The following is a 15773-nucleotide window of genomic DNA, read 5'->3' as shown; positions in this document are numbered from 1 at the left end:
TCTGCTATTAATGATAACGATCAATTAACAGGAATATTTGATACACGATAGGCGAGTATAACAAGCTCACGTGTACTCTTACTTATTTGACCCGCCGATTTCTCTAAGATCTTGGCGATTGGACGAAACTTCGAGGATTTAAAAGAGCTTTATCGGTCGCCCAATATCGGGTCGATACGAGAGTTGGCGCATGCGCTCATGTCCAACGAAACGAGACGCTCCCTTCAGTATTTACTGGTCCCAAGGAACGGTTTTCGCCAAAGTAACATTGAGTTGCCGAAAATAAGGAAATATGTTTGAACTGTATGGAGTTAATAAGGATGGTATGGTTTACCGGCCACCACCTCCGAGAAGAAAAGAAGTCGATATACTAGAGGTAAGCCATATTAACGTTTAATTGTTTGTTAACACCAGAATGCCTGAGAAGTATAAGTGATTCGGTTTGAATTTTTTATAAAAATTTTAAGAATACATTTCTTGATAAATGAATTTACTTAATACTTCCTTGTAAAAATATTTGTATGTTTTCAGTTATTGTGAAAAAAAAATCTGAAATAGATCACTTCGGCCCAACTGATAGTTCTAATGTTGATAAAAAATAACTTCGTCCCGTACACGTCAAGCAGACAACAATTATTGAAAGTAAAGTTTATAAATTACAAATTTTTAAAATCCAATTATAATCAATCAATCTCAACGAATTATTTCCAGACGCGTTTGCAAGGTTCGTTAACACTGGGAAGTGTGTTTTCCTATTTTTGTCGCATAAACAATGCACCGTTGCTGTGTAGAATGAATAAAATTTGCGTTCCGTATTGTGTATTCTGTACAAGCCGGTTCGTTTTCTTAAACGTGAAATGTGTTTGCAGACTTGCCTGCAGCTATCGTCGCCGGAGTTGATGAGGAAATTGCCTAACGGTGATGCGCTGCATCATGCAAAGGATCCGGGTGTCTCCACTTCCTTGGACAAAGACAAAGATCCGCCGAGAGAACGTGGTATGCGTCTCTCTTACAAATTATTAGATGTAACCGACTATGACACAGTAGCCGCTAAATATCGTAAATTACCTCCTTGGTTTACTTTTCATTTATACTTTGGCGAAATACATTACAAAACACGTTCCGATGAATGGAAACAATTTTGGTAACGGTATTTACGATCAATCAAGACAAATTTGTATTGCTTACAAACGCTTATTCTAAAATTGTTAATCAATGAAAATAAATTGATTAATTAATTGCAGGACAGAGTATGCTGAGGAGATGGATAGTGATGGCAGGTTTTTTCTTCCTCGGATGCGCCCTGGTTGCTGGTGTAGGATTACCGTTAGCTTTGGAACTACGAAGTTCACACCTATTGGAAGCTAGACTTCAAGTGGTGCGACGAATGCTTTCCGAAATTCCTCTGGTTGACGGGTAATCGCAGAATACCGCAGAATACGGCAGTGTCCATTTGAAGGGGTCAGAGTTATTGTGGTGTATGTCTTCCTCATTATGAGAAACAAGGAATGCGATTGCTTACTTACAAGAATATTGTTTGCTAACCAAATTTATAGTTAAGTTATAACTTATTTTATAAAGATTATTTACACCACTATGACTTTAACCCTCTCATTTAATAGACGCATTTGTCCTCACTGGAAAAGTGCAATATGTCTGCCAACAAACAAAACGATCTATCTTGCTCGATAATATATGCGTTTCGGGAACCTGATCCGACTGTTCCCGGGTTCTTGCGCGCATGAAATGATCGATTAAAAAGACAACTTTTCAGGCACAATGATTTCGCATGGAATCTTCGGAAGCATCAAGGAAGCATGAAGTTGCAAGACTTTCCGTTCAACGAGGATTTGTCGCGAAACGAAAGCTGGGGTTCTCAGTGGCAGACGGATCTGGTGCGATTGCGCGAAGGTATCGTCGGTGGTCAATTTTGGTCGGTTTATGTACCCTGCGAGGCACAATTCCTTGACGCTGTTCAACTCACCTTGGAGCAAATCGACGCGGTACGTAGATTGGCGGCCAGGTATCCCCGACGAATGAGGCTGGTTACGAGCAGCAAAGAGTTGGAGAAAGCTCACAAGGACGGTGTGATGGGGAGCTTGGTAGGAATCGAGGGTGGCCACAGTATTGGCACCTCAATGGCGGTATTAAGGAGTTTTCAGCGACTCGGGGCAAGGTATATGACTTTAACGCACAAGTGCAACACACCTTGGTAAGTTCATTTCGCTAGAAGAAGGGCGGAGGAGAAAGAGAAAGGCTGGCTAATAATCGTATTTTCAGGGCGGATTCGTGTACGGTAGAGGAACCTAGTTCCATAGCGCCGATGGATTTTCACAGTAACGGACTGTCATTGTTCGGCAAGGCGGTCGTGAAGGAATTGAATCGTTTAGGAATGCTGGTGGATCTGTCCCATGTCTCGATCAGAACCATGAGGGACGCCTTGATGATAACGAAGGCGCCGGTGATATTTTCTCACAGTGCTGCTAAAGCGCTTTGTAATTCATCCAGCAACGTTCCGGATGATGTGCTCCGTAACTTGGTGAGAAGGAGGAATCATCGGCGAAACGAATCGTATACTTTCCACCGCGCGAATTCGCTTTTGGTTGCGTTTCCTCGTCGTTCGCGCGTAACACGCTCGGCGGTTTTCAACGAGTCGTCGCGGTTCGGAATCATTGTTCTCATCTCTGTTTCAGTCGGTGAACGGCGGCCTGGTTATGGTCAGCTTCGACAGCGCGCATTTAAGCTGCGGTGATAAGGCCACCATGTACGACGTGATAGGTATGAGCGCGGCGATACGTTAAAATAATTTCGAGAAATCTCTCTCACGTACCTAGAAACGGACGACCCCTATGCTTGCTTGCCTTCCAGCTCACATCAATCATATCCGGCGAATCGCTGGCGTGAACCACGTGGGTCTGGGGGCCGGTTACGACGGTATATTAAGGTTAGCGAGCTATTTAAACGTTCCGACTATCTCATCGAACGAGCACTTTGTCTCGGTCAATGTTGCAACGCGTACTGTCGGACGTTAATAAACGATGCCTCGCTTCGTTCGCCTTTATTTAGTCCGCCGATCGAACTGCCGGACGTTTCCGGTTATCCTCTGTTGCTGGCTGAATTAACGCGGGATCGAAGATGGTCAGCGTCGGACATCAAGAAATTCGTCGGCGGAAATCTTTTAAGGGTGTTGAAGGAAGCAGAAAGCTACGCTGCCACAGTGTCGCATCAATCTCCGATCGAGGAACTGATCCCCGAGAAGCTGATCAAGGACTCCGCCTATTGTAGATACCACGTGGACGACGCGTGAAGCCGATTATCTCGGATCCAGGCTCGATACGACGCCCTAGCCGGGTGCTTTTGTACTGGTAATGTGCTCGAATCGTATACTTTGTACCATTTCATCTTTGTACCTGGACTACTATATTTTACATTTTTAATAAAGTAGTCGCGAATTTTCCGCCCCGGAGCTTTCACCCGGTCCCCTCCCCTATTCGGCGACGCGGTACGAAAAAGGAGATTGAGACAATATCGCGATTACGAGTCGAATTCGAGAACGAAACGAGATCGAGGACGATACGGTCTTAAACGAGACATCATTGTTACAACCAAAAAGGATGTTAGCATTAACCAAAACGGAGACGATTTGCCTTGCAATTCACGCAGATGTCCTCGCTGCGATCACCTTCTACGAGAAATGTATGTCGAACCAATTATTTCATTTCATATCCATCTACCGCTGTGGTTAATGAACACCGGCGATCCGAGATGGTTGTGTGCCAGTTGAATAGTTCGAACTTTCCAAAATACGTAATTTCACAGCAATGTTTCTCCCCTGTACAATAAGTGCGCCTACGTACGACTACATACATACAGTAATAGGCCCTCCACTCCCGCACACCTCCAGGCCGCAGCTCGACCCATTAGCGAGGGTCATTACAGAAATTTTCTTTGCTCTGATTGGCCGCCTTCACAGTCAAAGAAAAAGGGGGGAAAACAGCGAGTGAGCAAGAGAGCATGAAATCGGCGCAACTACATGTGGAAGAAGTCACACGGACGAACGATGTACCTTGTCTCTCTCTCTCTCTCTTACAAATAGACTTTCACGACGCGTGCCTCAGATGGCGCGCTAATCGAACGAACGCGCGGAAAGAGTGAAGCCGCAAGCACGGCAAAGCAAACGAGCCAGATTTCCCGCCCGTGTGCATAGTACACGTAGAATCTGATGGGTATCGTTCCGTTTCTCTCCATCGTGTCTCGTTTCCTTTCTATAGTACTTGCGCGAAGCTGGATGCGCAGTAAAATGGTGGGGATGTGCAAGCCAGCTTTAAAGAGCACGAAAATTGGGCAGGAATAGGACCCATTACCGTGCAATCAAGTCCGTGACCGGAAAATATTGCCCCCGTAATTATGCGAGCGTGACCTTAACACTCTTACCCGCCGGCGGTTACTATTGCGTCTACAAACAGCTTGAAAGAGGTATTATTCACTTATCAAGGCTCCAGAAGTAGGTAATTTTCGTGAATCTTCCATCGGGAAGCAGAAACTCTGTGTAAAACTTGTAAGTTGCATGCGCGCAGACGGCGAGCACGATTTTGGTTCTCTTTTACTATGAAATTGAAAAAGAGATTATGTTCGAAATTTCAACGGCAACAATTTTTAAGACATCGTCCGATACTTGTGCCCATGAAATTCGGGTCAGTTTCTGCGGGAATGCCGGTTATCTTCATACGTATTTACATAGGGACACACCTTTATGATTCAGAAGCAACCGAAAGATACAAATATTTTGTAAAGCTGTGACATCAACTTCCTCGTATCGTACGATCTAATATCAAACCGACATCGTTGATTTCGTCGTGGTTCGCGAGAATACAGCCATTGTTATAGAAAACAAATTTTGTTTGAAGAATCCACGATAAAGAATGAAGAAGGAGATCACGGAGAAAGTATCGCTCTCGAAGAATAGAAGCATAGATCCGATAAATATTGTAGGATCTGGATCAGATAGGAAAACTATTGCTACTTGCAATGCAAGAAGAGGAGAAAAGGATAATGACTATTGTCCAGTTTGTAAAAAAGCATACTTACAAAGCAATGAAAACTGGTATCGGTGCAAGATCTGTATTAAATGGGTAAAAAGGTGCCCTAAACATTTTTTACTTATTATGCCATTTTTAGGATATTCGTTAAAATATGTTTATCCAAAGATTTTTGTTAATATTTTTCAACTTCTTTCAGGAGGTACAGGCGGAGAAGATGGAAGCACGGAAGCAGTGGGAGAGACAAAGATAGAGGCAGGGGCGCGACCTCGTCTTTGCGCTAAAGTAAACCAAAATCATATATCCGCGAGCGTGCTTGTTCACGTTTAGCTGGCGAATAATAAATGATATGTATCTACCGATCAAGCAGCCGATCGCTATTACGATTCACGACGAAGTCCGTGCACGGCCGCAGCAAAGCTAGGACGTCGGCGTCGTCTCACGTCTCAAGCGAGGAGACATTAGCGCGAACTACGAAAGTTCTCTCCCAGCGGGAATCGCGCCGATGGCGCGTGGACAACTTATGAATCCCGGAGCTTTTTAAAGCACGCCAGGCCGAAGAGACCAACGAACCCCGACGATATTCGACGATCGTGCGATGCGCGCGGGAGCTCCTCGCGAGCGGTTCTAGCACCGGAATCGCTCCGCGATCGTTGTCATCTCGGCGGCTTGTCTCCTCAGGGTTGCGCGAGGAAAGTCTGTGCAGAAAGGAACGGTTCGCGAGCATCGGAAGAAAGAAGAATCGTTCGACGACGCAGGGGAGGGAGATGGTATCGTGGCGCGGAAGTGGTAGGGGATTCGAAGATTAAATTACGTTGTTCGGTCCGCGAGACCAAACATCAGTTTCGTTTACTATCAGTTCCGTGTCGGATTCCTTGTCAGAACTTCGGGGAGGAACTTTGACGGCGAATGAAGAGGAACGATGCGCTTTTAGCAGCGTTCAGAAACCTGGTGACATCGAGAGCCGGGTGAGTTACGTGCGCGCGGGATCTACGCGGCACGGAAAGCGTATTTGAAAATCCGAAACGATGGATCGACGAGAGCGAGACGATCAAAGAGAAGCGGCCACCGAAAAACGCGCGCCCTATCTGCGACCGATAAACGCGCCGCCTCGCAACCACGTGTTTCTCGCGGATCCTCGACGGTACAGTCTCGCTTCTGTTCGCGGCAAACTTTCATCCCGCCGAAACGATGGGATCTCGTAAAAATAGCCGCAACTTATTTCGAACCGCGCGCAACGATATACACACACCACTCTTTCTAGCGATCGAGAGCGGTTCGGTTGATACGCGAGTTTATGTTCTCTTATTCCGCACGGCCAAAATATACGGGTGAATCTTTTGCACTCGCGCTTGATCTTACGTATCAGTTTGTTTGTTTTCTTCTTTTTTTTCTTTTTGTAAAAAAGTTAGCGAAGCATAATCGGGCGGGAAAGAGCACCGGCAACTCGTGCATCGCGACGCGTGTCAATTCTGATGGACAATATCGTTTTTCTTAATTCCTCGCAAGTCGTCCTCTATCGTTATCAATCCGGCCGTCTTCGCATCGAAACTGTTGGAAAATGTCCAAGCGACTGCGCAACCATGTTATTCTAATGCCGTATCTCGTATGCGCGCCGGTCAAATAGTTACTCATTTTTTTCAAAGTTTTGCATTTCCTGATATTATCGGCGCACGGAGAAAAACAGGTCTGTCGTCGTTGTTTCGCACGTAATTGCCAGTTACGTTTCATTCGACCTAGCGGACCTTGCGCGCGTTCGAACGGGAACAACCGAAAAAGTATGCCTCGGCCACGGTCGTCCGAAACAGCCGCGTTCACAATTGATCGCCGTGTTAATCCCGATTCTCTTCGGTCTGGAACGCCTCGATCGAACTTGCTCGATCCGCAACGTGTTTCGTTAAAGCGTCTCTCTGTTTCAGACGGGTCGAAGATCGCCGAGGAACGGGACAGGCGAACGGGACGAGAAGATGAAATACAAGGTGAGAATCCGTTCTCGATTTACTTTCCGCCCGTGGCTACCAACTGTGTAAACTTAGGGCATGCAGCGTCGAATCGCGAATCGAAAGTGGAAAGAAAATACGTACACATTGTAATCGGGATGAAGTATAATCTCGTCCCCGCCGCCGTATAAGTGCATCCTTTTGCCTCCGTCCGGCCGTCGAGCTTTCTTTCCGCCACCTCGGTTCGCGTCTCGGGGACACGCCGATTTGCATTAAACATAAGCTCGCACGAACGCGACAATGAAACAACGCCTTCGTTTGTTCCCAGCCGGAGTTCCTTCGAGGTCGAGGATCGCGACCGCGATCGCGATTTTCGGATAACAAGCCGCGACCTTAGATCCCTCGACGAGCCGAGAATGCAACAAAGAGATCGCCGCGCGGCGACGCGATAGCGAAAACGGTTCAATTCGCCAATTTCATTTTTCATAGAAGTTTTAATATCGTACCGAACTGTTGTTCCACTGCCGTCGTTGCTAATCTATTGTATCGTTGCGAAACTCATCTTCGATTTGCCTTTATTCAACGGTGCAGTATTTTCTCACACATTTTTCCTTGTGCCGAAGGCTACGGTTTATTGAATCTTTTTAACGTTAGAGGAAGTAGACGATACGATACTCGAACATGTTCAAAGAGAACATCGACGAAACGTCGAATATTCTTTCCCCGATTAGAGAGATACGATTACGGTAAATTCTCCTTAATCGACGCTCGGCTTGTACAAAAAAAAATGGACAATTTAGGGATAATCGTACCTCCTCTTCCCAAATTGTCCATTCTTGTTTCCAAGCTGAGCGTCAATCAGGGAGAACTTACTGTATTCGAGCCGCGCGGCTCATTTTTACAGTCGCCGATTGTCAACGATTATAAAAACAAGGTGCAAGACTCGAATAATCGCATCTCCACATTGTTCATTTTTATCAACTAAAAATTAAGGAGAATTTACTGTACATACCGGATGAATGCTCGAACTCGTTTTTCCCGAGAACGAAGCCGCGCACGCAAAAATCCGTTCTCACTCTTTCCGTGTTATTTTCTCAGGAGGATTTTCATTTCATCTCGATTACATTGCGACCTCGGCTCGAACGTAAACGTCCCGAGATCGTCTCGAACAAGATAAGGAGGCGCGGCGCAACGATCGCGATCATCGACGAGGCTCATCGGCGTCGACGCTTTTGTTGTATAACTGGTTGTTGCTCGCACTTCATTATGCACATACGTGCCATGTAGATATATATCGGTTGATTGCGCAACGCGCCGGTTGGCACGATGGAGCGCGATTCATCCATGGATGATCCATGCGTCTCGGCGACCACCGGCGCCGGACAGAGATTCGTTCGCAGTAGGAAATGGAGCATGACCGGAACTTTGTCCCCTGTTCATCGATTTCGCGGCTGTCCCGGATCGCTTTTAGATGTTACAGCTGAACCGTGGAACCGTAGAGATTCGAACCTCTCCGAGACACCCGCGAGCAGAACCGCGAGCCACGGTGATTCGCACAGTTTTTACCACGCGGGGAGCACAATGTTGGCAATTGTACGACGCATCGTGCAGCGGCACGATTGCTCATTCAAAATAGTCCACGAATACACGCGGTTGCTGTTTGCGCCGATTGTGAACAGCCTTCTGTAACCCGTTCAGCGCGGCCAAACTATCGGTATACGGCAAAAATCTCCCGGATTTTCCTCCAGCTTGTAAACAAAAATCGACGCTTTGTGAAGAGAAGATACGATTATTATTATTATTATTATTTATATTATTATATTATTATTATATTATATATATATTATATATTATTATTATTTTTTTTTTTTGTAATTGTCGACAATCTACGACTATAAAAATAAGAAATAATTGTTGTTTACAAGCCGAAGGAAAATCGGGGAGAATTTGCTGTGCATATTTACAGTCTCGGGTCGATCTCGTCGGTTTTTCTGGACGACGAAAGAAGTTACGATGCTGGGGTATAGTGTGCGCCTTTATACATTTTTCTTAACATTCGATTACCGTCGATAGAATCTTAGAAGCTGTGCGAGCAAACATTCTTGCCGACTTATCCCAACGGATTAGTTTTTTTCAAATTTTCACGATAGAGTTATTCGTACGGAACAACACCGGAAAATTCGAAACGTAGCTGCGGCATTTTGATCAGAAATTCGTAACAATACGTTGGCCTTGTATACTCCGTCGGACAGTCGGCGGATACTCGTCCGGATCGGATCGATCGCGTCGAAGATCAGTCGAACGTAGGATGATCGTCGTTAACGGACGCTTTCGTTTTTGCCAGGTGAACGATCCGGAGGACCATGACGGGGTCACGCAGCCGGGAGAAACGAGAGGGAACAACCCAGTGCTTTCGTGGTAATCGGTAACATTTAGTATCCGTCCTTCTCGATCGAGTAGCCCGTTCTTACTTTTCGACGTGAACCCCATGAATTCGCTTCTACAATGATTCTTTCTCGCTGATCGGAACAGGTCGCACGGTCCGAGCAACGTGGAGAAGAAGTTGATGATGATCGTCGGCTTGTTAATGGTGGCCGTGGTCGCGTTGACCGTAACGCTGACCTTGCAAGTAGCCGTTTTCCGTAAAGAGGATTATTACAAAGAGATATGCCAGAGCGCGGAATGCGTCAAAACAGGTACCGTGTCTCGCCGTTCCGTCGGTTAATCCAAGGTTCTCTCCGTGCCTTCGTTTCTTCCTTCCTTCCTGCCATCCTTGCGTCCGCCCGTTCGTTTACAACTTTCAACCATAGTTTACGTAACGAACAGCCTCTCTCTACGCGACGATTAATGATAATCGTCGATCGGGTATTCCCGTTCACCGTTACAGCCACCAGGATAATAGAGGCGATGAACAGATCGGTCGATCCCTGCGACGACTTTTACCATTTCGCATGTGGCGGGTGGATCCAGAAGAATCCTATACCGCAGAGCCTGGCCGACTGGGACCAGATGAGCGTTCTCAGGGAACAGCTGCTCCAGCATCTGAGGCTGATGCTCGAGGGGCCGGATAAAGAAAGCGACCCGAGATCGGTCAAGATGGCCAGAACGCTGTACAGAACTTGTATGGACACGAGTAAGAATGTTTTGTTAACGGGATGGGAATGAACCGGCGAGATCGGTGGAGAACGGCTAGATCGAATCCGATGTTTTCAGCGAGCATCGAAGCTTTGGGGTTGAAACCGGTCCACGATGTCTTGGACAGACTGGGCCTACCGAAAGTTCCACCGCCCCGCTCCAGCAACTGGACCGTGGACGTCGCGGGACTCGCAGGAACGGTGCAAAGAGTCCTCGGCTTGAACGTGTTCGTTCATTTCTACGTGAGCGAGGACGTTCGGGATATAACGAAGAACAGGATGATGGTGAGGAGGTCTACAAGATGCGACGTTACATATGTCTCTGGATCGGTGGCATTTATAAACAAAACTCGACGTGAAATTGTTTATATCGCCTCCTAGGATAGTTCCTAAATTTTTTCTCGGTTCTAAACGGTTTTGCGATGAACCGTGTTTTTTCACAAAATCCGCCAAATAGTACAGTGAATTCTTCCTAATTGACGCTCAGCCTGTGCAGGAAAAATCTAATTGTCGACAACTATAACAACTAGCCGCAAAGCTGGAATAATTAATAACATATCTCCCCAAATCTTCCGATTAATAAATCTTCCCAAATTGTCCATTTTCGTTTCCAAGCTGAGCGTCAATTAGGGCGAATTTGCTGCGGCCAAAGCCTCCCCTACGTGCGCGCAACGTTTCCATCGTCCGATTCGTTTCAGCTGGCACAGGTGCTCCCAGAGATCAGCGAACGTTACCTTCGGAACCCGCAGCATGTTCGCTCGGAATTGAACGAGTACAAAAGATACATGAGAAACATGGTCGAACTGGCCGGCATGGGCAACAAAAGCGCCGCGTTCGCCAACGAAATTTTAGATTTCAGTAAGAAACTCGCTATGGTATGTACAAGCCGGCAATTGTCTTTCTTGTGCTTTCACGTTCGATTCGCTCTTGTATATAGATAATGGCGACGTCGGAGGAGAAGCGAAGCGGGACCTATCTGTTTCACGAACTGAGCATCGACGATCTGCAACAGGTCACGGATCTACACGCGCAACAGGTGACAAAGATTCTATAACAAGGAATCGATCTGTTTCCGATCTGCTAATTAGATAACGGCGAATAAACCGGTTTTTCCCATCTTAACAGTGGAATTGGACGAGATACATAGAAGCTGTGTTCGATAACACCAACGTGACGATAAACTCGACCGGCGATCGCGCGATCGTGATCGATTTACAATATCTGCAGAAACTGCCGAAACTGTTAGCGGCCACGCCGTCGTCCACCATAGGTACCACTACCATTATTACGCGTCGATCGATGTACGATCGATCGTGTTTTTGATCGTTGCTGATCGCATTACAGCGCGTTTCATGTGGTGGGGCATCTATTCGACGATCGCTCCGTTGACGTCGCAACGATTCCGCGATCTGGGCTTCCAGTCGTTGCGAAATATTTTCGGGCTGACGGAGAAGAGAGCCAGATGGAAGGAATGCGCCGAGAACGTGAACGCGAACTTCGGCATGGCGATGAGCTACGTTTACGGGGAGAAGTACTTCGACAAACGGTCTCGGGAAAAAGTCGGTAGAATCGTGGCCGCATCGCCGGTTTCGCGGAGATGCGATCTTTCACGAGATTCGTCGGTTTTCAGAGTTTAGAGATGCTGATGGACGTGAGGGACGCGTTCGACGAGATGCTCGCGGAGCTGGACTGGATGGACGTCGCGACGAAACGTCGAGCGCACGATAAGTTGCGCGCGATCAGACCGTTCGTCGGGATTCCGGAATGGATCGCCGATTCCGACAAGCTGGACAAGTATTACGAGTCGGTGAGCGAGCTACTGAAAGACATTATACATAGATTAATCGTTAGATCATATTGATCCGATGGAGGAAACGCGCTGTACACGACGTCTTAACCGTAGTCAGAGATCGTGCCAGGGAAACTATTCGAGACGTTTTTGAGACTGACCGACGCATGGGTCAAAAAAAGTTTGAATAGATTGCGCGAGAAACCGGATAAGAATCGATGGATAGCAGCGGGCACGACGGTGAACGCGTTTTACAGCGCGAGATTAAATTCTGTTAGTGAGTATCCATAAAATACGGTGTAAAAGCCGTTTGTACATTTTGATTGTCACGTTCCGTTATTGCTTACAGCTTTCCCAGCCGGCATCTTACATCCCCCGTTTTATGGGAACGGTCTAGAGTACGTATACGTATACCGATATCGATTAAGTTTTAACTCTTTGCACTCGGATGTCCCGCTCTTAGGGAGCCTAACATGACTGCTGTTAATTAATAGTTTTATCAAGATAACAAATTGTAACAATCATTATCCTGAGTGCAAAGGATTGATTACTTGATCAAGCCAGAAAGTTTATTAATGTTATATTTATTTATAAATATATATATATATATATACATATATATTTATTATATTATTATTATTATTATATTACATTATATTATATATTATTATTATTATTATATATATATGTGTTCGTAGATCTATCAACTACGGGGCAATGGGTGCGATCATGGGTCACGAGCTGACGCATGGATTCGACGATCAAGGTAATCCGTGCGTTAATCGCGGATCGCTTACGTCAACATCAGTAAATTGACGCGTAACTCATAATTCCGGCGATTTCACTGATTTTTGTCCCGTAAGGTCGTAGATACGACGGGGCCGGAAATTTGAAACAGTGGTGGAGCGAGGAGACGTTGCAACATTATCAAAAGAAAGTCGAGTGCATAATTAAGCAGTACGGTAACTACCGGTTTCCAGAGCTGGACAATGATTTAACGGCGAGTATCGAGCATGATGGAAACTGAGGAAAATCTGTGCCAAGGCTCGTCGCCGATAACGAGAGTCTCTCCGGGTTTTGCTTTTCAGGTAAACGGTGTGACTACGCAAGGAGAGAACATCGCGGACAACGGCGGCATACGCGAAGCTTACAGGGCGTATCGGAAACACGAAGCGCGATCAGGCGTCCAAGAAATTTTGCCCGGCTTAGCTGAATATAGCCGAGATCAACTTTTTTTCTTAGGTTTCGCGCAAGTAGGTTTTTTTCGTGACGATTATGGTAATGCTGGTTTAATGTTCGCAAGTGTCTTAAACATGAAATAAAAAAGAAAATAGTAGAGATCACTTCGCGAACATTTAATCAACATTCAAATTACGCTACATTCGTTTAATTTTTTTCTCTTCATATTTTATTTTTTAACATCTTCTGAAAAATATGTTCGGAATATCTTATATTAACATAAATCAAACTGGACGAAACCAATGTATATACACATATATACACATATACACACGTGTATCTCTAACTTACAGGTATGGTGCGGCAATTACACTAACGGCGCATTAAAATTGAAACTGATAGGAGGAGTACACGCGCCGAATCATTTCAGAGTTATCGGTACTCTGTCGAACAACGCGGATTTCGCAAATGCGTGGAACTGTCCGATCGGAAGTCCGATGAACCCAGTCGACAAGTGCGTTTTGTGGTGAACAATACAAAACAATGGTGTTCGCTTAAATTATTGATCACAGAACAATTATCGGAAATCCGTACGATTCGTTCTTGTTTTCTTTACTCTTTTCGCGGACGGACTGCTACTCATTTTTTCGATACTTTTAATACCTTGTTGCCTCTTTTTTTTCTTTTTTCTTTTCTCTTCCTCAACGTGTTTGTTCGTTATTCTCTTTTTCTTCTTTGGCACATCATCGTCTTTCTGGTTATCTGCCTCATCCGCGTTTTCATTTTTCCTCTTCTGCTTTAACAATTTCTTTCTTTTTTTATCAATATCCTGGACATCCACTTTTCTCTTCTTCTTCTTCTTCTTCTTGTTAATCGATTCTGTTTCATTAATTGATGTTATCTCCCAATCACCTTCCTGCTCAATAACGACTTCTTGACGCAGTCTGAACGTCTTTCTCTGAACTTCTCCTTTCTCTTCTTCCAATTTGACTTCTTTATCATGATCAAAGTTATTGCAATTGAGCGCCAAAGTCAAACACGTAATTCTGGCACCACAGTTCACACTCTGCAACATGTCTAAGTTATTTTTACTGTATCTCCAAAGTTTAATCTCGCCGGAACTAGAAGCAGTGACCAATAAATCACCAACAAAACTTATACACTTTACTCTAATATCGTGAGCTACCACTTCTACAGTCTGTTTCGACTTTTTAAGATCGTAAAATTTGATTTGACCATTTTCTAATCCTACAGCTATTAAATCATCCTTCAGGAATTCTACGCAAACAATCTTTGCATCCAACATGATCTCATTATCAATTCCTGCCGATTCCACGGAATATATATCAATTCGTTGATTAACAGCTAATAAATACTTTTCACCATTCGGACAAAATTTTAAAACTGTCACATTGCGTGCGTCTAGTTTCATTCTTGGCGTTAAGTTAATTGCATATGCTCGTCTCCCTTTCACTAGATTCCAAGTTCTGAGAATGCCATCTGCCCCAGTAGATAAAGCAAACTTTCCTGTAGGGTGAACAGCTATAGCGTTCACAGCTAACCCTTTATGTGCCGTTTTCCAGTGTTTTTCAATTTGCCAGTTACCACATCGAATCACAGCTATGCTACCATCATTGCTACATGTAATTATGTGAGACGCTTCTGGAGTGAATGTGACACAATTTACTGTGTCTACAAGAAAGTACAAAAAAAAAGGTAAATAGAATTATCTTAAAAATAAATTATGTTATTTATTATTTCTACCTACCATTATGGTGTACAAGTTTACCACACTCTATTCTTTGGTTCATATCGTATAAACAAATTGAATCATCTGCACCTCCAGAAGCTAAATAATGTTTCTTAGTATCGAGGCTACGCACACTGGCTAAATGGCTGTGCGTTGCAAAAGTTCTTTCTATTTTATACGTCTGCAAAAACATCAATAAATTATTTAATAAAAAATTCGGACGCAAAACAAATTGCCTAAATTATGCTGTAAAAATTACGCATTGTACTAAACAATATAACCTGAAAAATAACATTGAGAACACTGTACACTTACATTGACATCATTGTTCACTTTATAACCAACCAGATAATGCTCATACGTTCCTACAACTATTTCGAAGGGATCTGAGACGTTTGAATCCAGATGAACCATTTTGTATAAATTATTTCTTCACTCGTGGATAAATAAAACACGTGTTTACAAAATCTTGATTGACAACATCCGAGTTCAAAAACACAATCGAGAATCGAATGCATGTCCGAACGCTGCCACATTGTTGCCAACCTGATCGAATCTACTAACATCTAACCATTCACGAATTGCTAGGAAAAGTATTCAAATCGACCATGTACGCTCTATCTCACAGAGGTACCAACAAACTATATTATCCTTTGAAGACGTAGGGGATTCCCCTAAGGGAATACAATTCGGAAGCATCTGTGGAAGGTAGAGCGCGCAATCAGTCGATTTAAATACTTTTCCAAAAGTACACGATACTTTTTGCGACACGACACAATACTTCTGGAGCATGGTATGTGCAAATTTTTAAAATAAAAGAAATCATATAAATTAACAAGATCTAGCAGCATTTTTATTTTTTTTTTACAATGAATAACCTTTTAGTTAATAAAGGGAACTTTTCTTTAATTCTATAATATGTTTACAACATATACGTCGTAA

The 15773-nt window shown here is 44.4% G+C and overlaps 3 protein-coding genes across 10 annotated transcripts; 2 read left to right on the top strand and 1 right to left on the bottom strand.

Annotated features, from left to right (window-relative positions):
* The first annotated feature begins 69 nt into the window (after positions 1–69).
* LOC117224114 (dipeptidase 1) lies at positions 70–5324 on the top strand. Of its 3 annotated transcripts, XR_013034653.1 has the most exons (10): positions 70–376; positions 532–642; positions 870–996; positions 1245–1416; positions 1775–2212; positions 2281–2539; positions 2694–2778; positions 2869–2944; positions 3067–3365; positions 5239–5324. XR_013034653.1 is itself a non-coding variant. In XM_033476815.2 (8 exons), the coding sequence occupies exons 1-8, from the start codon at positions 293–295 to the stop codon at positions 3305–3307; spliced, it is 1482 nt and encodes a 493-aa protein (XP_033332706.1). In that variant the 5' UTR covers positions 71–292; the 3' UTR covers positions 3308–3457. The 3 variants fall into 3 exon arrangements, 1 of the variants encoding a protein (XP_033332706.1); XR_013034652.1 differs by lacking the exon at positions 532–642 and having other exon boundaries at positions 72–376; XM_033476815.2 differs by lacking the exons at positions 532–642; positions 5239–5324 and having other exon boundaries at positions 71–376; positions 3067–3457.
* LOC117224112 (neprilysin-11) lies at positions 5238–14239 on the top strand. Of its 6 annotated transcripts, XM_033476809.2 has the most exons (18): positions 5238–5324; positions 5410–6007; positions 6959–7018; positions 9324–9397; positions 9512–9675; positions 9867–10112; positions 10193–10398; positions 10812–10988; positions 11051–11149; positions 11239–11383; positions 11458–11672; positions 11744–11920; positions 12017–12179; positions 12252–12300; positions 12601–12668; positions 12766–12902; positions 12991–13155; positions 13435–14239. In XM_033476809.2, the coding sequence occupies exons 3-18, from the start codon at positions 7007–7009 to the stop codon at positions 13609–13611; spliced, it is 2274 nt and encodes a 757-aa protein (XP_033332700.1). In that variant the 5' UTR covers positions 5238–5324; positions 5410–6007; positions 6959–7006; the 3' UTR covers positions 13612–14239. The 6 variants fall into 6 exon arrangements, with proteins under 6 accessions (XP_033332700.1, XP_076381979.1, XP_076381980.1 ...); XM_076525864.1 differs by lacking the exons at positions 5238–5324; positions 5410–6007 and adding an exon at positions 6737–6817; XM_076525865.1 differs by lacking the exons at positions 5238–5324; positions 5410–6007 and adding an exon at positions 6751–6817 and having other exon boundaries at positions 9324–9404.
* LOC117224115 (p21-activated protein kinase-interacting protein 1-like) lies at positions 13288–15341 on the bottom strand. The gene is made up of 3 exons (XM_033476817.2): positions 15147–15341; positions 14850–15012; positions 13288–14773 (listed from the first exon to the last, which is right to left on the bottom strand). Exons 1-3 carry the CDS (start codon positions 15243–15245, stop codon positions 13659–13661), a joined length of 1377 nt encoding a protein of 458 aa, XP_033332708.2. The 5' UTR covers positions 15246–15341; the 3' UTR covers positions 13288–13658.
* Positions 15342–15773: the final 432 nt, after the last annotated feature.

This window comes from Megalopta genalis, chromosome 13 (genome assembly GCF_051020955.1).
Source record: "Megalopta genalis isolate 19385.01 chromosome 13, iyMegGena1_principal, whole genome shotgun sequence".
Taxonomy (NCBI): domain Eukaryota; kingdom Metazoa; phylum Arthropoda; class Insecta; order Hymenoptera; family Halictidae; genus Megalopta; species Megalopta genalis.
This window is presented reverse-complemented; position numbering and strand designations above follow the sequence as displayed.

Excerpts from the sequence above, each read along its gene's own strand:
- LOC117224112 (XM_076525863.1), top strand. Across the intron at positions 10,399-10,811 it reads TAACGAAGAACAGGATGATG|CTGGCACAGGTGCTCCCAGA; the intron begins GTGAGGAGGTCT and ends GATTCGTTTCAG. Across the intron at positions 12,301-12,600 it reads TTTTATGGGAACGGTCTAGA|ATCTATCAACTACGGGGCAA; the intron begins GTACGTATACGT and ends ATGTGTTCGTAG.
- LOC117224115 (XM_033476817.2), bottom strand. The coding sequence starts at position 15,245 with ATGGTTCATCTGGATTCAAACGTCTCAGATCCCTTCGAAATAGTTGTA. Across the intron at positions 15,013-15,146 it reads AAGTGAACAATGATGTCAAT|ACGTATAAAATAGAAAGAAC; the intron begins GTAAGTGTACAG and ends ATGTTTTTGCAG. Across the intron at positions 14,774-14,849 it reads TAAACTTGTACACCATAATG|ACACAGTAAATTGTGTCACA; the intron begins GTAGGTAGAAAT and ends ACTTTCTTGTAG.
- LOC117224114 (XM_033476815.2), top strand. The coding sequence starts at position 293 with ATGTTTGAACTGTATGGAGTTAATAAGGATGGTATGGTTTACCGGCCA. Across the intron at positions 997-1,244 it reads AGATCCGCCGAGAGAACGTG|GACAGAGTATGCTGAGGAGA; the intron begins GTATGCGTCTCT and ends AATTAATTGCAG. Across the intron at positions 2,779-2,868 it reads CACCATGTACGACGTGATAG|CTCACATCAATCATATCCGG; the intron begins GTATGAGCGCGG and ends CTTGCCTTCCAG.